This window comes from Natrix helvetica (assembly GCF_964273705.1).
Source record: "Natrix helvetica genome assembly, chromosome: 4".
In the NCBI taxonomy this organism is placed as follows: Eukaryota; Metazoa; Chordata; class Lepidosauria; order Squamata; family Natricidae; genus Natrix; species Natrix helvetica.
In genome coordinates this window covers 127,864,922-127,889,541 of record NC_138550.1, presented here as the reverse complement: position 1 = coordinate 127,889,541, position 24,620 = coordinate 127,864,922, and the positions used below count along the sequence as shown (strand labels likewise).

Below are 24,620 nucleotides of genomic sequence, written 5' to 3'. Positions count from 1 at the left end.
TAGAATGTTTTTCTTATTGGACTGTTGTTCCTATTTATTTTTTAATGAGAATCACTTTTGTGAAACTATATAGAGATTTGCACTGATTGTGAACTGTTACTTAATAAAAGACAATCATTTGATCATTGCTTTTTTGAAAAAAATGTGACATCCTCAATTATCTTCTAATGTAAAGTATTGCAGTCGGAAGTCATGAACCCTTTTTAATTGAAAAAAAGAGAGATAATTTAAATTATTGTAACTTTGTACTTACTTTAGTAGGTGTGTGCTAAATTGCTCATATCAACAATTCTTTGTTTATAACAGACATTTTGGATGGTTCTTTACCAGAACAATATATGTACACTAAGGAATGCTGAATGAAGAATGAATGTAGCCAGAAATGTTCCTATTCTGGGTAGAATTTTTTTGGGAGGCGGGGGGGGGGGGGGATGGTAAGAAATAACTAAGACCGGATATCTTCATAGGAGGGAGAGAAGTGAAAGGAAGTTTCTGAAAATATTGAAAGTGAGCAGGACAATGAGTTATGCTATGCTGTGATATCACAGCAGCTGAGGAGAAACTGTGACACACTGCATTGTTTCTGAAGTGAGGGAGAGCACCACCATTGCCCTAAATACCCTGTAAAATAATTCAGACTTCTCTGCAGATTTTATTTCTGCCAAACTTTGATCAATCCAGAAATCAGAATTCGGAAGTGTACTTTCTATTTGTGAACATGAGCATTTTTATGAGCATTTTTGAGAAAAAAACTTTTCTATTCTGAAATTATACAAATGTTGTCTTCAGGATTGAGCTACATGATGCTAATTGAAACTAACAATTTGCTTATGTCATATTCATAGATTATAAAAGATGCGCGAGATTGCTGACAAGGTTGGCAATGAGTCCACTGTGCACACAGTCATAGGAAGACAATTAGGTAAGCATTTATTTAAACTTTAAATAGACAAATAATTAGTTGGATCATCTTAACTATTTTTATCAGAAACCAATCAATAGTCACAGCAAATTGTTTATATTGAATATTGTTGGCTTCCATATATCTTTTCTTGTAGTAGCCCCAATTCATTTTTCTGTGCATCATAAAAGCCTATATAGGAGCAAACTTGACACCACGAGTCGTCATAGTGTCGTCATGTGATGTATCGTAACTTTTTCCTCCTTCGCTAAAATAGGCATGGGTGTGGTATCTAGCCAGCGGGCCATGAGTTTGACACCCCTGTTCTATATCATGAATCTTTTTTTAAAAGAAGCTGATATCAAAGGAAATGGAGATGGTGATGGCTTCCTTCATGGTTTAATCACAGTGAAAATAATAATTACTTACGTGCTTTTGAATTTGATTCTCATAGATTCCCACTAACATACCAGTGTTCAGGGATTATAAGCTTCTAAATATTCATTGTTAATATTGCATGATCATCATTGCTCATGAGTCATGAGTCCAGCTAAAGTCCTGGAGCCAGAAGTTCCATGCACCCCAAAATCACTTGGTTTTACCAGGATTCAGTCATAGTCTTTTGCCCCATCTAGATCCCTACACCTTTCAGGCACTGAGAAAGGGCAGTGACAGCATTACATGAGTCACCTGGGATAGAGATGTAAACTTGAGTATCATTGTTGTATTTGGTAGTACCTCATCCCATGAAGGCAAATTATATCACCCTTCATGTAAATATTAAAAAGGAATGGAGAGAGTACCAAGCTCCAGAGCACACTTCAAAGAAGACACTATGGGCTGGACCTATCTCTGTAGCCAGCCCAAAAGAATACCATAGTCAATGGTATTGTAAGCCAAGGAGAGCAAAGATGAATGCACTAGGCCAGTGATGGCGAACCTATGGCACGCATGTGCGCGCTGGCCAACTGAGTTCACCTTTTTAAAAGCTATTTTTCGCTTTCCCCAGGCTCCAGAGGCTTTATAGGAGCCTGGGGAGGGCGAAAAGAGCCCCCCCCCAGAGGCTTCAGGGACCGTCCAGAGGCTTCCCTGAAGCCTTCGGAACGCTTAAAACCACCCTCCGAGCAAACCGGAAGTGACTTCCGGGTTGCTCGGAGGGTCGTTTTAAGCGTTCCGAAGGCTTCAGGGACCATCAGGAGGCTTCCCTGATGCCTTCGGAGTGCTTAAAATGACCCTCCGAGCAAACCGGAAGTTGCTCGGAGGGTCGTTTTAAGCGTTCCGAAGGCTTCAGGGACCGTCCGGAGGCTTCCCTGACGCCTTCGGAGCGCTTAGAACCACCCTCCGAGCAAACCGGAAGTCACTTCCGGTTTGTTCGGACGGTGGTTTTAAGCGCTCCGAAGGCATCACGGAAGCCTCCGGACGGTCCCTGAAGTCTTCGGAGCGCTTAAAACGACCCTCCGAGCAACCCAGAAGTCACTTCCGGTTTGCTCGGAGGGTGGTTTTAAGCGTTCCGAAGGCTTCAGGGAAGCCTCTGGACGGTCTCTGAAGCCTCTGGGGGGGTGGGGGGCTCTTTTCGCCCTCCCCAGGCTCCTATAAAGCCTCTGGAGCCTGGGGAAAGCGAAAAAAGCATGTAAAAATGGGGGGGGCGTTGTGCGTGCATGCACACTGCGGGATTGTGTGTTGTATTATGGGTGAGGCATGCCCGCACACGACCCCTCCGCACTCCCCCCACTTGTGGCACGCGAGCCAAAAAAGGTTCGCCATCGCTGCACTAGGCCTATCCTGCTCGCGCCAGAGATTATCCATAAATGTGACCAATGCTGTTTCTGTCTCACAATCAAGCCTGAAACTTGATTGGAAGGAGTTTAGATAATCGGTTTCCTCCATAATCCTCTGAAGCTGCCAAGCAACCATCTTCTGTATCAACTTTACTAAAGGGAGAAGGGGGAAGTGGGTGGAAATTGTCCAGACAGGTGGGCGATGGGTTTTTTTAAGGAGGGGGGTAAACCAGGGTCTATTTAGTCCTCATAGCAGGGTTTTTTTTAATTGCAGCACCCTTGCTATGATTGGAAACTGTCCTGCAATCTACTAAAACACAATAATGCTAACATAACTGTATTCAAACTTGTTGCCTGGTGTATGACTCTAAGATGGTGCTGTCAGAACTAAAACATGTGCTGTGGAAAAATGGCATACAGCTTTTTCAATTATCAGACATAGTGTAAAATGGATTAGAGGAGTTATTACGCAAATTAATTTCGATCTGCATTGTAAGGGCCTAACTTTGCAGAAGCCCTGCTAAATGTTCCTACGTATTTAGCTGAACTTGGGTATCTTGGAACCTAAGCAGAATTGGCCTTATTTGGAATTTGTATGAGAAACTATCTAAGAAATCCAGAACTGAGGCTATGATAAACCAATTTAAATGATTAAAATATTTGATATGCTCTCATTGCATGGCTTGAGTTTTCTTCTACACCATTTCAAAGCTGTAAGAGGAGAACTTACTGGAGGAAACTACTGATGTATTATATTTTCTGATGTTGCAGCAACAAATATTTTATAACTTGGAGATATGCATTTATATATTGCACTAATATTTAATCTTCTTATTTAAATTGTGGCAAAGGACTCATCACCTAATTTATATGTAGGTTGGAAAAAGGATGCTTAAAAAGCCCATTCAGGAAAGATTGCTCTGCACAAAGTTGTTAATATTTTGATTCTGTGCTAACTTTACACATATATTTGGTCTGTGATGTTTCTCCTATCTGAAGAATATTGAGTAGTGTGTAATATAGCCATAGTCTGAAAGATTTATTTTACAATGCAGAAATAATTCTATAACACATTTTTGTTTTTTATTGACTATTATTATTGATTTATTATTAAATTAGGTGGATACTTCTGTGATGACTGATCTTTCAGACATTCCTGCTAACACTGAACTCTGATTTGCCGAGAAAGTGCCTTGAAATCTGTCCCAAGACAATAGAGAAGATATCCTGTGCTTTTTGATTTATAAATGTTTGGTACTAGATACATTTTATTTTCATATATGTTTGATATTCTAAACCTCTGTGAAAGGAACATATTTTATTTGAATGTGTAAATTTGCTGCCTATATCTCAAATCAGCCAATTTATTTAAATATATTGTATATAATGACTACTAATATGCTACCTAACTGTTTTAAATATATGCAGGGAATTAGTTGATGTTTGTGTTATCTTGTTTCATTGTATTTTATTGCTCAGGCTCTTAATTTCATTATTTGCACTAACTTGAAATTCAGAGGTCTCTGTAACTGAAAAAGCTGCAAAAGGAATGATTTACTTTCAATAGAATTGTTTTATATTATGAAGCTTTGAATTAAGTGTATGTATGTTTTCTTGCGTGCAATATATGTGTGCATGTGTGTATGTATATTTTGCACATCCGAGCAAAATGCACACAAATGCTTTATAAGGCTGTTCTGGATTATCATCAGTTACATTTCTACTGGCACTTAATAAAAATGTTATAAATAATGTAAATATAAAAGACTGGAAGACTGCAATGCAGCTTTGATGGAATAAAAGCAAAATTAAAGGTGTTAACAGTTTATGTTCTTATTGATGAATTCAGATATGGGAAAGCGTAGTGAATTTGAGTATCACTGTAATAATTATGGTGTGATACTAGTTCCTTACTTTCTACAGCTATCCCGGATTTAAATGTCTTAATTTTACATACATATAAGCAAAGGATAAAGATTACAACTTGTAGCTATAATACCCAGCCATCAATGACTGCATTGATATGAATACATTCTTAAAGCCTGTTAACAAAGAAATGCGTAAGCTTTTCACGTAAAAAACTAAGGGTCCAATAATAGCAATAAAGGAAAATACTTGTAGTTCAGAGGGGTCCTTGGTGCTCTCTCAGCTTGGCTGTTTTTTTGCAGATCTTTTTATTACCCAAACTTTGTAACTTCACCAGTGCTAGTGGTCCAATTATATGAATCTGAAGCAGGGGTGGTTTCTGTACCGGTTGGTACTGATAAGCTTCGGGCATGCTTTACTTGTGTGCACGCCTGCCATGCTTTGCTCGCACATGTGCAGTTAACTGTAATTTGTCCTGCACATGCGCAGAAACATGCTGGTAACAGCAGAAGAGCCCGGGGAACCAGTTCGAGGGCATGGCCAACCTGGGTCGCTGCTGGTTCTACGACCCAGGCCGAATCACCACTACGTGTTCGGCCAAACTGGGCCGAACCAAGAGCAACCCACCTCTGATCTGAAGGCAGAAATCAGGGCCTAAGAAGAGAATGGGAAAAGATTTATCAAGTAGGTTTGAGACAATGAATAAGCAATTCTAATATTTACCAAGGTAAATATCAGGTGTTGCTTGGAGGGCTGTTCCAGTTTATGACTTATCATGCTAAAAACGCCCCTAGTATAAAAAATATTTTAAAATTATCAGAGATTTTAAAAATTTGAAGATAGGATTATCAAATATATTTGATGATCAGAACCAAAATTACAAAGTAAAATGCCCATGAAATTTCTATTTTCCATAGACGAGCTAATATTGCTAAACAGTAGAAATGCCTAAATCAGGGGTGGGTTCTGGCAGTCAATAGTGCCATTTCGCTTATGGGCATGTGGAATGTGCATGTGCTTGATGCACGTGCATGCACAGTGCAATAAAAATGTTCTGCACATGCGCAGAAGCAAAAAACAAGATGGCGGTGCCTATGGCGCCACCCGGCGAACCAATTTGGGGGCATGGCAGGCTTGGGCTGCTGCCGGTTCCAGCAACCCAGGCCAGCAAACCACTACCGGTGAGGCCAACCGGGCCAAACTGGTAGGAACTCACTACTGATCTCCATTAAATTTCAATTGAAAACTGATATGATAAGATCTAATGTAAAGTGCTCCTTAAGAAAGGTTCTGAGAATAATAATTAAAATTTATGAGCCTCGTGTGTATTTTAAATTTAACTAAAAAAATAAATCTTTAAAAGATAATAACAAAACAAATATATGTTTGGGATCAACGTGTGAATTATATGGTTTAAACTTAGAAAATGAAACAAAGTAAAAGAAAGTAAAAGATATAAAAGAAAGATATGAGCTGGAAAACAGCAGTTAGAAATAATATATATAACCTACATGAAAGGGAGGTTGGGGAAGAGACTTTGGACATACTGAAATGGGGGCGGGAAATCAAATTTTCATGCAGAAAAACAATTGAAGGAGCTTTTAAAGTAACTTTTCATGTAAAAAGTTGAAAATCCAAAACCAAACCAAATCAAACAATTTGGAACAAAATAACATGTGAGGCAACTTTTACATTGCTTTAACTTTAGATTGAGAACTGCGCAGAGTTGGTTATAAGGTGAGCAGCTATAAAAACATTATAAATAAACAAGTATACTGATTTTAAAGTAAAATCAGAAAAAAGTTATTTCAACCAGATGTTGGAATATAACTAGAAAAATGAAAGGTGTTTTTTTTTAATTAGAAAACTCATAGAATTTTCTTCTCTAAAGTAAGAATACTCAAAAATAAATAAATGCAAATTAAAAATTAGAATATAAATAACAATAAATAAATACAAATTAAAAAGTAGAATATAAATAACAAATAAATAAATACAAATTAAAAATTAGAATGTAATAAATAAATAAATAAATGCAAATTAAAAATTAGAATATAAATAACAAATAAATAAATACAAATTAGAATATAAATAAAAATCATGGAGCAATTTGAGAGAGGCAGATGAGATTAAAGGAAGATATAAGAAACTATGATCTAGTCCATGGGTGTCAAACTCGCCGCGTCACATTGCCATCCCGTGATGTATCGTGACACTTTCCCTTCATGGAGCTGGGGTAGGCATTGCCTGCATGTGACACATCTGGCCTGCAGACCACTAGTTTTACACACCTGGTCTAGTCTTTAGAGTGCTATAAAGCAGGGATCCCCAACTGGGCTGCACAAACAGCAGGAGAGCCTGCAAAGCTCCATTAATGGGTACAAAGCCATCCCCCCCTGCTGCTACCAATCATCACCGCTGCCAGTCTGTGGAGTCTGAAAGGTTTGGGACCGCTACTATAAAGGCTACAGTAATGAGAGTAACACATTTTTTTAAAAAAAAAATCACTATAAAGGAGGCATTATATATAATAGAGGAGCTGTCAAATAGGAAAGATCCAGATAAATTGCTAACAGAACTGCTTAAAACTGGAAGAAAAGAAGTGAAAATGCTGCCAACCAAATGATTATGATAACAAGTATGGAACCTTGCCTTTGATGCTAAAGAGAAGTGCAGTGCACAATGTAAGGGTCCACTTGAACAGAGCTCCCACTCAAGGAACAGGTGGCAGGTGTGGCCAGAGGGTCTTCGTATAACTTCATTATGTGTGCTAATTATATCACTTTTTGGTTTGGGAGTCCTGTTCATGATCACTCACTGCTCTTGATTGGATTATTGCAACATGTTCTGCCTGGAGATGCTGTTGAAGACATTTGGGAACTTGCCGTATAACTGGCCCATAATGTTGCAGTGTGTATAGTTGCTATCTGGCCATGTATCACAATGTCACTATGACACGATACTACACAAACTGTACTACCTTTCAATTAACTTCCTACCGTAGTATAATTCAAGGTACTAGATATCATCTTACCCCTATGTGTAACACGAGTAGGTTATTTGAAGGACTGCTTTCACTTTAGGGCACTTGCCCACACTTGGATGGGAGAACATACTCTAGGCCCCTTCAATGAAGCAATAGCATCTTGTGGGACCAGGAAGCACATCTTCTATCACTTCAATCTCATCTGAATGCCTTTCTGATATATAGTTGATCCTGAACCTTCTGCTCTTTAGAAAGATTGTCAAGATATTTCTCATTTCCTGGCCTTTTGGGTTGCTTGAATCTTATTGGTTGATGGTGATGCTGCTGTTTGGATCACCATGTTACTTTTTTATTGTTTTATACAAGTTTTTAGTACATGTATTGTGGTTTTATATTATTTTTTGTAGGTTTTATTGCTTTTCTGTCTAAGATCCCAAGAGTCACCTTGATTGTATTGGGTGGATATAAATGTTTTAAATAAATATTAATACTAATATTTCTCAAATTCCAAGTTCCAATCAGCACTTCACATTCACCCTCCCACACATCCAAAGCATTAATATATTTGATAATGTCTCATAATGTATTTTATTCATTTTTCTATTTATTTATTTTTAGTTCATGGATGTTTACAGTGATTTATCAAACAAAATGACTCTGGACAGTGTGATATAGATAGGGGATCCTTGTTTAAAATAATATAGTTCTATATTCATTATTTGGTGCCAACCTAGCAGTTCTCGTAAAAATGCAAGTAGAAAAATAGGAACCACCTTTGGTGGGAAGGTAACAGCAATCCGTACGTCTTTAGCATTTAGTCTTGGTGGCCACATGACCATGGAGACATCTTTGGACAGCCTTGGCTCTTCGGCTTTGAAACAGAGATGAACATCACCCCTTAGAGTAGGGAATGACAAGCACATATGTGCAATGGGAACCTTTACCTTTATCTATTTTCATTATTATTGTATTTTATAAATATGCATTTTATTTAGGTGCATACACACGCTATATGTGGGGCTGTCCTTGAAGACCACTTGGAAGCTTCAAATGATCCAGAATGTAGTAGCATAAGCAGTGAAGGTCAAGTCACAGTATGATCAATGAAATATACACCAAGCATGTGTTCAAATTCTCTAAATGGTTTTATTAGTTTGAATAAAAAGTTTGAATCCCCCAACATCAACAGAAAAAGGAGTTCTAGTACCTGGAGACTGGGTGCAAAAGTCCAAGTAGGACTCCTGGTGATCATCAGCAGGATCTTAAGCTTGTTCCTTTGGCTCAACTTTAAACTAAAGAATAGAGTCCTGATCACAGATAAGGTCTCCTTGAAGATCAATTTCCTGCTCCAACACACAAATAGATCAAAGGCTTGGTATCAAGATTCCAGAAGGTCCTGAACCTGTACTCTTGTCCATTCCAATCTCTAGTAATATAGTATCTGCACATACACCATGAAATCATGGATAATGTATTTTTGTTCCAAACACTCATTACATTTACTATCAGCAACATAAGACCAAATAATCTGATCACCAGCTCCCGGGAATGATATGACCGGGCTTAAAATGATAATTGCCAACAGGATGGAGAACTTCTTTCTCTGGAAGGATCTACTCAGTACCTGATTCAATAGGGTCCACATTTCCAACTACTATGTATAAAAACCCACTATGAAGTGAACAAAGCAGTCCTTGGAGAACCTTCTTTAATAAAATTATAATATGGTGTATTTCACAAGATACATTTAACTGTGGTTACTGTATAAGAACCATTATTTTTTTCAATTAACTCAGATATCTGGATTTACAGAATATCCACTGAACTATAAACAGTTCAGTACATTTTTGCAATGTACTGGGCTAAACTATAAAGTTCTAGGTGGGCTCTTTACTTATTCCAACTCTTAACAGAGAAACTGGAATTCATGTATGAGAAGGATATTATCCCAAAGTGGAAACTGAGTCACATTTGCAGTATGCTTTTAATTCTTTCTTTGGAACTAAATTCTTTCAAACTATGCACATCTTTCTTTTCATCTTTTTCCTCCAATTGATGTATAGTGACAGAATTGCCAAGTCACAGAAGTTGCAGTGAGAAATTGCATATTATTCATCAACTGGCTATGTTACCAGCTGTGTTGAAGATGAAAAGAGACCGCATGGGGATGAAGCAAAATAGATGCCTGATGTGTAAGATCCCATCAGGCTTTTGTGTCTGTCTTTGAAATCATGTCTCTTAAGTACTGGGTTATGATTCTTTTCTAACAGATATGATATTTTCATATCTTTCTATTATACAATTACATTATCTTTGTATTATATCTTTGTATTTTTCATATCTTTGTATTATACAATTACAAAGAAGAGGGAGTCAAACTATTCTCCAAGGCACCCGAGGGTAGAAAAAGAAGCAACGGGTGGAAACTAATCAAGGAGAGAAGCAACTTAGAACTGAGGAGAAATTTCCTGACAGTTAGAACAATTAATCAGTGGAACAGGTTGCCTCCAGAAGTTGTGAATGCCCCAACACTGGAAGTCTTTAAGAAGATGTTGGATAGCCATCTCTCTGAAACAGTATAGGGTTTCCTGCCTAGGCAGGGGGTTGGACTAGAAGGCCTCCAAGGTCCCTTCCAACTCTACTATTGTATTGTATTGTATTGTATTATCCACACTTAATAAAAACAGAGATACATACACAGACTTCTCATGAAAATTCCCTCTCCAGCTTTCACTCACTCACTCACTCAAACTAAAGACAGATATATCCTTGATCAATTGAGCAATTAATGTTTCCCCCTCAATACACCAGTATGTGCATATTGTTATTTATTTGCCAAATCACTCAATTAAACTATTTGAGTATTTCTTAAGTGGCCAATTCCAAAAAGGGATCAGTATACCATGGTAAATCTAGTATGATGGTGGTGATGACAATGATTTTTCCTCTCTATTATATTCTTTTACCAAGGTAAAAACATAGACATTGATTGTAGCTTATTAAAGTTTATTAAAGGGTAACAGAATGGATTAAAATTAAATGCTAATGTGAACTCCTGAGGACTACAATAATATCTCCATGTGGTTTTATTGACAACCATATGAAAACAGTTTGGCACTCGCTTTAACGTTTGTTTATACTGTACATCTGTACTGGGAATAGGGTATTAAGTGCTTTTCAATGTACCAACCACTTGGTCTTAAGTCAAAGTCACCCAAAAACTATGAATAATTCTTTATAAAATTAGTGCCCAGTTTTAAGAATTCTTGAAAGTAAAAGTAGGAATTGCCTTTAAAAAGGAAATCTTTTATAAACAAGGGAAATTAGGTAGACATAATAAAATTAGAGGGAAGACTGCAGAGACTGAGAGAAGCAAAATAGCAAATTGAATGAGCAAAATTAGCATAAAGGTCAGTGGTGGGTTTCAAAAAAATTTGGAACCTACTCTGTGGGTGTGGCCTGCTTTGTGGGAGTGGCTTGCTGGCCATGTGACCAAGTGGAAGTGGCTTGCCGGCCATGTGACTGGGTGGGAGTGGCTTGCCGGCCATGTGACTGGGTGGGAGTGGCCAAGACGATGTCACTGAATTCTTTGCCCCAATGGATGAACTACGATAAGATTAAAATAAGTACAAAAAGAATAAAAGAGATACTTACAGAAGGAAGATGACTGTTCTTGCCAGTCTTCAGTATCACAGACTCCAATGAATGGGCTGCACAAAGAAGAGACACAGAAATGAACTCTTTCATTGCATGCACTGCATTGGGATAAAACCAGCACACAAAACAATAAAGACAGCTACTTACAGAGGGAAGATTACTGCCTTGCTGGTCTTCTGCACCACCACCTCACAACCTTGTTCCAATAATCTGCACAAAGGAGAGACACAGAAAGAAAGACTTTAACTGCTTGCACTGCATTAGGATGAAACAAGGACACAAAATAATCGAAAAGGAAAATTACTGTCCTTTTTTGCGTCTTCTGCACCACCACCTCACCACTTTGCTCCAATAACCTGCACAAAGGAGAGACAGAGAAAGCAAGACTTTAATCGCTTGTACTTCACTATCTCAAGGATGAACCCAGCACAGAACACACCCAGCAATAAAGACAGCTACTTACAGAGGAAGGACCACTGGCCTGCCGGTCTTCTGCACACCACCTTATCACTTTGCTTCAACAACCTGCACAATGGAGAGACACAGAAAGCAAGACTTTAATAGCTTGCACTTACACATTACATAAGAATAACACAATGAAAGAGATACACTCAAGTACTTACTTGTGTTATTGCTTTCCTGGTTGTTAGGTCAGTCCAAGTAGTATTCAGAAGTTAGCGGTTAGAAGCAATGGTAAAGCAAGATATGGAATTAAAACCAGAAATATTTTGTTGGCTATTTGAAAGGGAGTACAATATATATTTAATTTTACACATGTTAGCAGCTGCTGGAATTGTGTTTGCACAACAATGGAAAAACAGAGATATGAAAATGAATAAATATTACAATCTGCAGGAATAAATAAATTGACAATTAAAATCAAGAAGGCTTTGAATACATTTTCACGTGGGATTTGTTTTAGCAATTGCTAACTAAAAGAAACGGAAATTAGAAATCCAAAAGTATGAAAGAAAACACCAATTATATAAGGAAAGGTCACTAAAATGTATAAGGAAATATTACTAGATCATTATTAATGTGTATATAACTGCGGGACATTACACACCCACACCCACACAAACTATGACAGTGCCAGGAAAACACCAAAAAATAAGAATCCCCTCCCCCCAAAGACTACAAATGAAACCAGTTTTTTTCCCTAACTCTAAGAACAGGAAAGACAAAGCCACTGGAATAAAAACCATCAAAGCATTGTGGGAAATTATAAAGGACAGTGCCAGAAAGCTCACAGAACCAGCAACCACCTCACAATTACCTAAACAACGAAGGTGAAACACACTAAATCTGGCAAAGCTGCCTTGCACCAACCTGGCTTGCCCATAGAAAAGCAGCCACTTTGAGACACATAAACCTGGTCTGAACACTTAAAAGTAACATATTGCATCACAAAGAAAACATTTGTAAAAAGGAATAACATTTCTTGTAGTAAATATATTTTATAAACAGTTAAAAAATAAAAATTCCCTAGAAATAATTTTTAAAAAAGATATTCTATAAATAAAAAAATATTCCATACACAATAAATTACAATAAAATGATTTAAAACAATTCCAAGCACAATACATTTTAAAGTATTGAGTATAGAATTTTTAAAAATGGTTTATTTTAATTTATTTTGGATAGAATCTTTTTTAAAATAGTCTAAGACAATTTTTAAAAAGTATCCACATACAATAAATTGAAGTAAATCATTTTAAAATATTCTATACTCAATACTTTTAAGTAAAACTATTTTTAAAAATTCTATGCACAATGAATAAAATATTATTTTAAAATACATTAAAAAAATAAAAAAAATAAAACTGGTCACTTACCAGCAGAATCAGCAACTCTCCGATGCGATGGATCAGATGCGATGGATGGATGCATGGGAGCAGGCAGGCAGTGAGGCAGCAGGACAGGTCAGACTGGACTGGCGGGACAAGGGACAACTAAGCACGCCACCTGGAAGGCTTAGCCAGCCAGGCGTGGTGGAGAGGAGGAGCAGGGGGTTTTCAGCCGTGTGGCATACACCAGCCCGTGGCTTTCACTAGGGAAGGCCTGAAGGCCTTACCTCGCGAACGCTAGCCTGTGCCGCCGCCTACCCACTTTCGACCGCGTGGTGTACGCCAGCCTGTGGCTTTTGCAAGCTGGCATAAGCTAGCCTCCCGCCCCCCCCCTCACACTTAGTTGCTTACCTGAGGGAAGCAGCATGCTGCTGGAAAGTGAAGCTAAGAAGGAACAATCAGCAAGCGCAATGAACTGTTGGCTCGGGAATGAGAAAGACTCTGGCCCCATGCTTTTAAACGGGTCGCCTCCAGCCTGCTCACTGATTGGCTGGATTCCAGCCAATCAGTGAGTGGCAGGCTGGGCTAGCCTAGTTTAGTGTGGATGGGTGAGTGAGCAAGCGAGCTGCGACGGGACAGCAAGGGCGAGCGAACGACAGGACTGGGGCAGGCGTTCCAGAAGTTACTTCCAGATCCACTGGTAGAACCTCCTCTCACCGGATCGGTGAAATTCACCAACTGGTTCGCCTGATCCAGTGTGAACCGGCAGAAACCCACCACTGATAAAGGTGGCTATAACATAGAAAACTCAAATCAAATGCACAAGGACCGTTGTGAAATGAGTTATTACATTTGCATTGGACCTTTAAAAAGGTAAGGCAAGAAAGTGAAATTGGGCAACTTATGCATATGGGATCTGGAATTTAAAATGTGAATGGTAACAACTAATCTATTGCCAATATTTATAGCGACATATCCTATTTTGTATTCTTCTTGTTTTTGTGTATCCAAGCAACTTTATATTCTGTGACAACCAAAAGAAAGACTTTTACCTGATGTGGAAAAGACTAGGAAGGCTTAGAAAGGCCTAAAAATGTTCTCTAAATAACATTTCACAGATAACGTGCCATCTGAAAAAAATATGCATGCTCACTAATTTTCTCCAATTGCTGCAGCTCATTTAGAAAGAATTCTAAGGTTACTGTCAATATCTATGTAAATACATACAGCAGGAACAATTTATTCAGGGAAAACTACTCCTCAGCAGGAGACTGAAGGCATTTGTTTACATGTGAAGAACCAGTAGTGTGGCTTCCTCCTCAGAAACTTGGAAGGCAATTTTCTCTAGTTGACCCAACATGTTCTGCTCCAAAGAATTCAGTTTGACGAGCACAGAGTGTTTCAATTAAGATGAGAACCAAGATATTCTGGAACAGAAGAGGATCTTCAGTTCAAAGAAGAGTACATACTGGGTTGTATTGCCTTGTTCCCATGACATACTTATGTTTAATTTAGCCATGATTTACATAATTAGCCCATTTTACAGAAAGGGGATGCATTGCAGGATTCATAAACTAACCACACAAGGTTTTACATAATATATTAAATTAAAATGTTATTGGATTGTTTATGTGTCTTTAAAAGTCAACAACTAGGAAAATAAGTTGTTTTTTTTAATAAAAACAAGGAGGTCCAAAAACCAGAGTGAGAAAAAAACATATGAAGTTCATGATTGAACTCTGGAGTCCTTGGTGATCTCTGAGCCACCAAGACCTTCACAAGATCAAGCACTGAAAACTATAGAACAAATAAGACTAAGTTGTTGCTGAATATTCTTTCTGCATAGTTTTCTGAAAATTACCATAAATAGATATAGGCCCATATCTTCAATCTCTATCCTCAGGCACCAACTGGCCAGAAAACCTGCAAGTACAATTTTGGTTATTGGATCCATTATTCCTTTCAAACAATGAAACACCCTTACTTTCCAGTTCTCTCATTCAGAAATTTCACAAGTTGGAATTCAAGTACATGCAATCCTTCAATATAATGCCACAACCACTGCCCTTCTCTCTCTTCCTCTGCAAATGTTGTTGGAGCTACTTAGTACTTTGTTTTTAAGTTACTGAAGTTACGACATATATTCTATCACAAAAATCTATGAAGTATAAAAAGCTCCTTGCATTGTAAACTAGAAAATGTGCATCTTCAAAAAATCAGCAGGACACTTTTTATGAGATCTCCATATGAGGGGCATTCATGCTGCTAATAAAGTTTATTCTATGCTTCTTTCAAATTTTAAGGAGCTCTTGCTTCACCATCATACTATGGAAAGCTGGGACTCCAAAGAAGCTAAAATGGACTAAGATAAATTATCTGTGCAAACCTACAAAAATGCACCTACTTCTTTTAGGGCATTTTAATATATTAAAATATATTAAAAAGTATATTGTTATGCAATTCAATGCCATAGAAGTCTACTGTAGCCCAATCACAGTAAAATCACTTTTCACAGGGAAGATTTTTAGTTTTAAGGCAATGGTCCTCCATCTGCTTAGCTATAGTGTCACTGGATATGTCATGAAATAATTCTACAATAAGGGAAATGGAAAGGAACTTAATAAGAAACCCCATGAGTCTACTGATTATTAATTATGTGATATGGAGATACAATGTCAGCTTTTTTCAATGTTAACTAATATCAGTATCAATTCAATAGCCAGGAATACAGACTTTATCTTACACAAAATTGTGAGTCTCCAGATCAACTTTCCCCAATCTAATACTGGCGATAGTTTGCTCCAGAAAGTGCAGCTAGCCAGTATGTTCACTGTCAACCCCGTTTCTAATAAAAATGCACTTATCCACACGCATGTTATTCATGTCATTGGGAGCAGGCTAAGAATTCACCTTTTCAATCAAATTGAGATTAATTTGAATGTTTTCCTGTTTGATTTCTCTACTCAGATGTCTAGGAAACCTACACGTAAAAAGAATGCAGGTGAAGGCTTGGGAAGGATGTTGTTTTAAAAAAATGGAGCACCGTGTTCTTATATTGATGAAAATCTGCATCTGTTTTTCTGAAATCTTCCAGCGTACTCATAACATCTACATGTACATTCTTGTTTTTTCCACAAGGGCAGACCAAGTTTAGAGATGCAATATAGATCAGTGAGTGTAGATTATGCTACCTCATCTGTTCACCATGCTTACTGTCTGCCTGTTGCATTTATTTAATTAATTTATTTAATTATGGAAGTCATACAGCCTTTGAATAGCATGCTCACTTAACATCAGCCCCACGCACGAGGGAGGCCACACGCTGGATCTTGTTTTTGTCTCTGGCCAGTGGACGAGTGATCTGGGAATAGGGGACTTAGTCATCACACCCCTGTCATGGTCAGATCACTCACTTCTCCGGCTCGACTTCCCTGGTGCTACCCCCCACCGTGGGGAGGCGGAACCTGAATGTCCTAGATGGTTCCGCCCCAGGCGTCTGATGGAACCAGATAGGTTCCAGACGGAGCTTGGGCCACTTTCTGTAGACCTGACCCGCTCCCGGATGAAGGACCTGGTAGCCGCATGGAATAGTGCGGCCGCCGGGGCCTTAGACTGGATTGCGCCTTTGCGGCCTCTCCTGTGGCAACGAACCACCCTGGCTCCTTGGTTTACCGAGGAGCTAAGGGCGATGAAACACAATAGACGCCTAGAGAGCAGATGGAGATCCTCCCGTTCCGAATTTGACCGAACACAGGTAAGAACCTACTTGAGGACATACCTTGTGGCATTAAGAGTGGCCAAACGTCGACATTGTGCCGCTCTTATTGCATCCGCAGACAACCGCCCTGCCGCCCTGTTTCGGGTGACCTGCTCCCTCCTGTCACAGAGGCCGCGGGAAGCCCCCTTGCAGGGCAGGGCAGAGGAATTTGGGGAATATCTGCAGGATAAAATCGCTCAAATCTGAAGGGAATGGGTCCCCCTCAGTGATCCAGGGGGGGCGTCCGAGGCGAGTCTTGAGAGACCATTCTGGGAGGAGTTTGACTCTGTTGCCACCGACAATTTGGACAGGTTGCGTGGGCGACTGCGAGCCACCACATGTTTATTGGACTCGTGTCCCTCCTGGCTTGTACTGGCATCCTGGGAGGTCACACGAGGCTGGCTCCTGGGACTAGTGAACACTTCATTGAGTGAGGGGTTCCTACCAGCCGCCTTGAAAGAGGCAGTTGTGAGGCCCTTACTCAAGAAGCCTTCTCTGGACCCAACCGAGCTAGCTAATTATCGTCCCATCTCCAACCTTCCCTTCTTAGCGAAGGTTGTAGAGAGTGTGGTGGCCCAACAGTTCCCACATCACCTGGAGGAAACTGATTATCTAGACCCGCGCCAGTCCGGCTTCCGACCCAGGCACAGCACAGAGACAGCCTTGGTCACGTTGGTAGATGATCTCTGGAGGGCCAGAGATAGGGGTTGTTCCTCTATCCTGGTCCTGTTAGACCTCTCAGCGGCTTTTGATACCATCGACCATGGTATCCTACTGCGCCGGCTGGAGGGGCTGGGGGTAAGGGGCACTGTTTTGCGGTGGTTCTGCTCCTACCTCTCCGACCGGACGCAATGTGTGTTGGCAGGGAAGCAGAGGTCGACCCTGAGGCCGCTCACTTGTGGGGTGCCGCAGGGGTCGGTCCTCTCGCCCCTCCTGTTCAACACATATATGAAGCCGCTGGGTGAGATCTCCGTGGTTTTGGGGTGGGATACCATCTGTACGCTGACGATACGCAACTGTACATCTCCACCCCGAACCACCCCAACGAGGCCGTCGAAATGATGTCCCGGTGTTTGGAAGCCGTACGGGTCTGGATGGGAGACAACAGACTTAAGCTCAACCCTTCCAAGACAGAGTGGCTGTGGCTACCGGCCCCCCGGTTCAACCAGTGGACTCCATCACTGGCCATTGGGGGAGAACAACTCACCCCCGTGGAGCGGGCTTGCAATCTGGGCGTCCTCCTAGATGCCCGACTGTCTATAGATGACCATGTGGCAGCCGTGGCAAGGGGGGCGTTCCACCAGGTTTGCCTGGTGCGCCAATTGCACCCCCTATTGGACCGGGATGCCCTTTGCACAGTCACTCATGCGCTGGTGACGTCCTGTCTGGACTACTGTAATGCTCTCTACATGGGGCTACCCTTGAGATGCACCCGGGGACTGCAGCTGGTCCAGAACGCGGCCGAGCGGGCAATTATGGGGAGTTCGAGGTACTCCCATGTAACACCTCTCCTCCGCGAGCTGCACTGGCTCCCTGTAGTCTACCGGGTGCGTTTCAAGGTGTTGATTACCATCTTTAAAGCGCTCCATGGCACAGGACCTAGTTACCTGCGGGATCGCAACCAGCCCCATACATCCCTGCGACCAATTCGCTCTCACAGAGAGGGACTCCTCCGGGTGCCGTCCACTAAGCAGTGCCAGAGGGCGGTGCCCAGGAGTAGGGCCTTCTCTGTGATGGGCCCAGCCCTCTGGAATGACCTCCCCCTGACATTAGGACAACTACCGATCTCTGCTCCTTCCGCAAGAAACTCAAGACCCACCTGTTCCAACTAGCCGGCCTGGCTTAAATTAAATTAGAACTATATTCTCTAATCCCCCTGGAAATTTTAAATGGTAAATTTTGGGTATTTTAATTGTTTTAATTTTATTGTACTGTTTTTTAACTTTATGGCTATTTATTTATGAATTGTAAAAAGGTTTTATGTATATACCTCCTCCATGCCATATGTTTATATATTTAATTGTACGCCGCCCCGAGTCCCTTCGTGGAGAGGGAGCGACTTATACATTGAATAAAAATAAATAAAAATAAATAAAATAAAAATCAGTCTCTTTCAACTGGACATTTTTATAGACAATTGCTTAAAACTTTATTAAATTTTCTATCACTTTGCCCATTCTGAAGTTATGCATGATGATAATGCACAGTATTTTGATAGAATGATTAAAAGAGTTTGGGGAATGCTGCAACCTGAGTTCCGTAGCTTTATTTGCTATATCCTGGATAACTATTATTCAGATCTCAGTAGAAACATCAGCTTTCCCACCAGTATGAGGAAATTTGTCCTAAATAAATCAACTTTATGTTGTAACACCTAAAAAAGGTTCAGAATTAGAAAATGTTTTGAATAAATGTTTTGGAGTGCTGGAACAATATTCATGGGAAATTATTTTTAAATTTATTAATACCAGGGTTATCATGGTATTTATATTACTTTTGTGGTAGCTACTTTGATGTCAAACATAATCCCAATCCAATTCTTCCTTGCATGTATTAATCATCAAGCTGTTTATCTGTCTTATTTGATTTATGGCAAGTTTGTGGTTAAACTGAAATTTAATTTCTACTGTTTGTACAGAAACACTTCTTAATTAAAGCTAGCTTGCTGGCGCTCATGTCCGTCGGCTCGGCTGGGAGAGGACGAAACAAAAGGAAGAAGTCTGTGCCCGGATCAGCGATGGTGGGCATTCCGGGAGCTTCTTAGTAACGGCGTTAACGTCTGCAACAAGATGAATCTGTGGCTGGACGCAAATAAGGGCAACAACTGGATGCAAATAAGGGCAACAACTGGAGGCTAAAACATACGAAGAACGGTTGCAGGAAATGGACTCAACTACTCAACCAAGACAATTGGTGGTTGCAGCGGAGGTCAGCGCAGGTGGCGGCGGGCGGCGACGGAGGCACCTTACCTGCAGCCGGGCGGCGAGGGTGAGTGGAGGGTGAAGAGCGAGAACATCTCCGCCCGATCCGCCATTTTCTCCATTTTCTCCGTTTTCTCTGGCCACAGTGTAGCGCCGCGCAACCGTAGCAGAACAGAGACGAGGCGCTGCAGGCAAGGCAAGACAAGGGGTGGCGAGGCCGGGGCTGTCGGGACGGCGGCAACGGTGGGTCTTCCCTGCAGATGCTGCCGGGAGAGGCTAGCGAGAGCCGCAGCTGCCATGGCACTGGCGCTTCCTCCGGCCGGGCCCGGCCTTCTTAAAGTCACAGGGAGACATTTTGGGAGAAAAGCTGTACGGACGACACCAAGGTTTTTTGGGGGCAAGGAGAAGCAGCTGGCGATATCGGCAAACTTTGTGGCAAGTGACCCACTCACTTTTCTGACCCACCCACTTTCAATATCAGGAACCAAAGAAAGATTTCAAACAATATTGTGTTTCCTAAAAACTGTTCTGGTGAATTGTTATCTCTCTGTGTATTAGCCTGCATGTGTGTTTCCATCATATACTCAAGGGCAGACCTAATCCTACTGCGGGAGTCTCCCCTTGCGCAGGTCTGGCCCTCTGCTCTTACGAGGGCCCATCTCGATGAGGGATACATTAACCTAGAGAGGTGGGCGAGGCGTAGCCTTAGGGGGTTTTTATCCAAATTTTTGATTCGTCTTTTAGAGGGTTCTAGGGTGGGGGGAGGGGTTAGTCAGGCTGAGGGAGGGACCAGTGCCAAGCCGGCGAGTGGAGTTAGCAAGGAAGTGAGCGGAGCCGTTAAGCCCCGAGTAGCGATTCTCCAGAAGAGGGTCTTTCCATTCCAACGGTCGTGGGGACGGGCGGGTGCGAGGGTAGACAGAGATCTCATCACCGGTTGGGAGACCGTGGTCGTTGGGTACGGCTGGTCATATGTCCCAACCCCTGCAATCTAAGTGGTCAGGACCTACAGAGCCAGGGCCTGAGAATGATGTTATGCAATGCCAGGTCCGTTGCCAACAAAGCCCCCCTCATTAATGACTTGGTGTCGGAGGGGGAGCTGGACCTGGCAGGAATTATGGAGACCTGGCTGGGCCACGAGGGAGGTCTCCCTCTCGTGGAAATGTGCCCGCCAAGGTACCATGCATTTCATCAGTCACGGGCACTAGGCAGGGGTGGTGGGGTAGCGGTCATTGTGAGGGAAGGTCTTGAGCCGAGAGAGACCACTGTGCCACAGATAACCGGTTGTGAGTCCATGTGTGTGAAGTGGGGCCCAGGGAGGCAGTTGGGCTTGCTGATTGTATACCTGGCTCCTCGCTATGCATCAGCAGCCCTGCCTGAGCTCCTCGAGATGATCGCCGAGATGGCAGTTGAAACCCCCAGACTGTTGGTCATGGGGGACTTTAACTTGCCATCGGTAGGGGAGTCATCCGAGGGAGCTCGGGAGTTCATGGCCTCCATGACAGCCATGGACCTGACCCAAATAATTCAGGGCCCCACACATGAAGGAGGACACACACTGGATCTTATCTTTGTCTCTGGCCGGTGGAGGAGTGATCTGAGAGTAGGGGATTTAGCCATCACACCCCTGTCATGGTCAGATCACTCACTTCTCCAGCTCGACTTTCCAGCCACTACTCCCCACCACGGGGAGGCGGAACCGGAATGTCCAAGATGGTTCCGCCCCAGGCGCCTGATGGAACCTGATAGATTCCAGATGGAGCTCGGGCCATTTCCTGTAGCCCTGACCCGCACCTGGATGGAGGACCTAGTGGCTGCATGGAATAGTGAGGCCACTGGGGCCTTGGACAGGGTTGCGCCTTTGTGGCCTCTCTTGCGGCAGCGAACCACCCAGGCTCCTTGGTTCACCGAGGAGCTGAGGGTGATGAAGCACCACAAGAGAAGCCTAGAGAGCAGATGGAGATCGTCACGCTCTGAATCTGACCGAACACAGGGAGGTCACACGAGGCTGGCTCCAGGAGTTAGTCAACGCTTCTTTGAGTGAGGGGTTCTTGCCGGCCGTCCTGAAAGAGGCGGTGGTGAGGGCCCTCCTCAAGAAGCCTTCCCTGGACCCAGCTTTGTTAGCCAACTACCGTCCCGTCTCCAACCTTTGCTTTCTGGCGAAGGTTGTAGAGAGTGTGGGTGGCACAACAGTTTCCACGCCACTTGGAGGAAACTGATTATCTGGACCCGCGCCAGTCCGGTTTCCAGCCTGGCCACAGCACGGAGACGGCATTGGTAGCATTGGTGGATGATCTCTGGAGGGCCAGAGATTGGGGTTGCTCCTCCATCCTGGTCCTATTATACCTCTCGGTGGCTTTTGATACCATCGACCATGGTATCCTATTGCATCGACTGGAGGGGTTGGGCGTGAGGGGCACCGTTTTGTGGTGGTTCTCCTCCTACCTCTCTGGCCGAGTGCAATTTGTATTGGCAGGGAGGCAGAGGTCGACCTCGAGGCCGCTCACTTGTGGGGTGCCACAAGGGTCGATCCTCTCGCCTCTCCTGTTCAATGCATATATGAAGCTGCTGGGTGAGATTCGTGGGTTTGGGGTAGATTACCATCTGTACGCGGATGATACCCAGCTGTACATCTCTACCCCAAACCACCCCAACGATGCCATCGAAGTGATGTCCCGGTGTCTGGAAGCCATACGGATCTGGATGGGAAGTAACAGACTCAAGCTCAACCCGTCCAAAACTGAGTGGCTGTGGCTACCGGCGCCCCGGTTCAACCAGCTTACTCCATCACTGGCCATTGGCGGCGAACATCTGGCCCCCGTGGCTCGGGCACGCAATTTGGGCGTCCTTCTCGATACTCGGCTGTAAATGGATGACCATGTGACAGCCGTGGCCAGGGGGGCATTTCACCAGGTTCGCCTGGTGCGCCAATTGCGTCCCCTATTGAACCGGAGTGCCCTTCGCACAGTCACTCATGCACTTGTGACGTCCCGACTAGACTTCTGTAACGCTCTCTACATGGGGCTCCCCTTGAGATGCACCCGAAGGCTGCAGTTGGTTCAGAATGCGGCCGCGCGGGTAGTTTCGGGAGTCTTTAGATACTCCCATGTAACACCTCTCCTGCGCGAGCTACACTGGCTACCTGTGGCTTTTCGGGTGCGTTTCAAGGTGTTGATTATCATCTTCAAAGCGCTCCATGGCACAGGACCTAGCTATTTGCGGGATCGTATCCTGCCCCATACATCTCTCTGGCCGATTCGCTCACACAGAGAGGGACTCCTCTGGGTGCCATCCACTAGGCTGTGCCAGCGGGCGACACCCAGGAGAAGGGCCTTCTCTGTGATGGGCCCGACCCTCTGGAATGACCTTCCCCCTGACATTAGAACGACTACGGACCTCCGCTCCTTCTGCTGGAAACTCAAAACCCACCTGTTTCATCTAGCCGGCCTGGCCTAATTCCAGCTTTCCCACCTCAGTTTGTATTTTTAAATTTTATGGTTTGGTTTTAAGGTTTACGTTTTTAATTCTTATAAATTTGTACAGGGGATATTTAACTCAATTTTAGTATGTATATTATCGAGTGTATGGTTTTTAAATTTGTACCTGTACACCGCCCCGAGTCCCTTCGGGGAGAGGGGGCGGTCTAGAAGTTTAATAAATTAAATTAAATTAAATTAAATTAAGAATAATCTTTCATTCTCAGACATATATATTCTAATAATTGATACAAATTTAAGTAACAGATTCTAAGGCCACTTATGGCAGATTAAATGATGTGGTTTTCTTTTGTTCTTTTGTTATTTCCAATACAAAAGACTTATAGTTCTTTGGATGCATGAGCAGAGGAAACTTGTCTTCTTTATCTTAAAATCCTTTTACCGAGGACAGTGGACAAGACACAGATATTCAGAAACACGAATAGAAAGGCTCTGGAGATTCCCACTTACAAATTCTGCAAGTGAACTGTGAATCAGCAGCAGGGTTCTTTCTTGGTGTTTTTGGTGATCTTTGAGATTGGTTGTTTTCCTGAAGATGTTTCAGAACCCAGCTAGGTAATATACTCAGTTCTACAAGCAAGTGGGGTTTGCTCCCTTTTTATATACTTAGTGGCTAGCCCAGTCAGTATTAGTGGTTCCTTGATTAGGCAATTAATTACTGTTGGCTTGTTTGCCTGAATTGGGCATTCATTGATTGGGGTATTGTTTATTTCTTGACTATTGGCCAAGAATCTGATGACTCCCCCATACACTTCCCTGGATGTTAATTCAGATGAGGAAGAGATGCACCCAGGGATGTTAGGAGAGGGGAGATGTGGTGGTATGTCCAGAGGCTTACAGAGCAGTGGTGACTTTCAAAATTTTTAGAACCTCTTCTGTAGGTGTGGCCTGCTTTGTGGGAGTGGCTTGCTGGCCATGTAACCAGGTGGGAGTGGCTTGTTGGCCATGTGACCAAGTGGGAGTGGCTTGGCGCTTAGCAACCAAAATGTTGTCTCAGAAACTCTGGCATTTGAAGCACGCAAGTCTTAAAGCTGCCAAGTTACAAGACCCTTGCACCCCTAACCCTTTAGAAAAAAACCCCAGGGGTGTTCAAACTTGACAGCTTTAAGACTTGTGGACATCAACTCCCAGAATTCCTCCTCCAGTCATGTTGGCTCAGGAATTCTGGCATTGAAGTGTGCAAGTCTTAAAGCTGTCAATTTACAAGACCCTTCCACCCCTAGCCCTTTAGAAAAAAAATCCCAGGGGTGTTCAAACTTGACAGCTTTAAGATTTGTGGACTTCAACTCCCAGAATTCCTCCTTTCGCTCTTCATCTTGATGATGTGCGGATGAGCGGGGGGAGGGAGCTGGAACCAGCTTCTAAACGACACTGTAGATTTATAGAAGAGGTTAGAACTGGCAGGAACCCACCCCTGTTACAGAGGCTACAAGCCAAGAGAGGAGGGTCTGAGCACAGTGGAGCAACCAGACA

At 42.4% G+C, this 24,620-nt stretch overlaps 1 protein-coding gene and 1 long non-coding RNA gene across 2 annotated transcripts in view; one reads left to right on the top strand and one right to left on the bottom strand.

Annotated features, from left to right (window-relative positions):
• ALKAL1 (ALK and LTK ligand 1) overlaps positions 1-4,482 on the top strand; it is a 31,642-nt gene extending 27,160 nt beyond the window's left edge. The window contains exons 5-6 of the mRNA XM_081953094.1: positions 846-922; positions 3,799-4,482. Of these exons, the coding sequence (XP_081809220.1) occupies positions 846-910 (65 nt within the window). The 3' untranslated portion in view covers positions 911-922; positions 3,799-4,482. The remainder of the gene's footprint in view (positions 1-845; positions 923-3,798) is intronic.
• The window catches only part of LOC309390698, a 279,896-nt gene that overhangs the window by 159,291 nt on the left and 95,985 nt on the right, over positions 1-24,620 (bottom strand). The window lies entirely within an intron of this gene.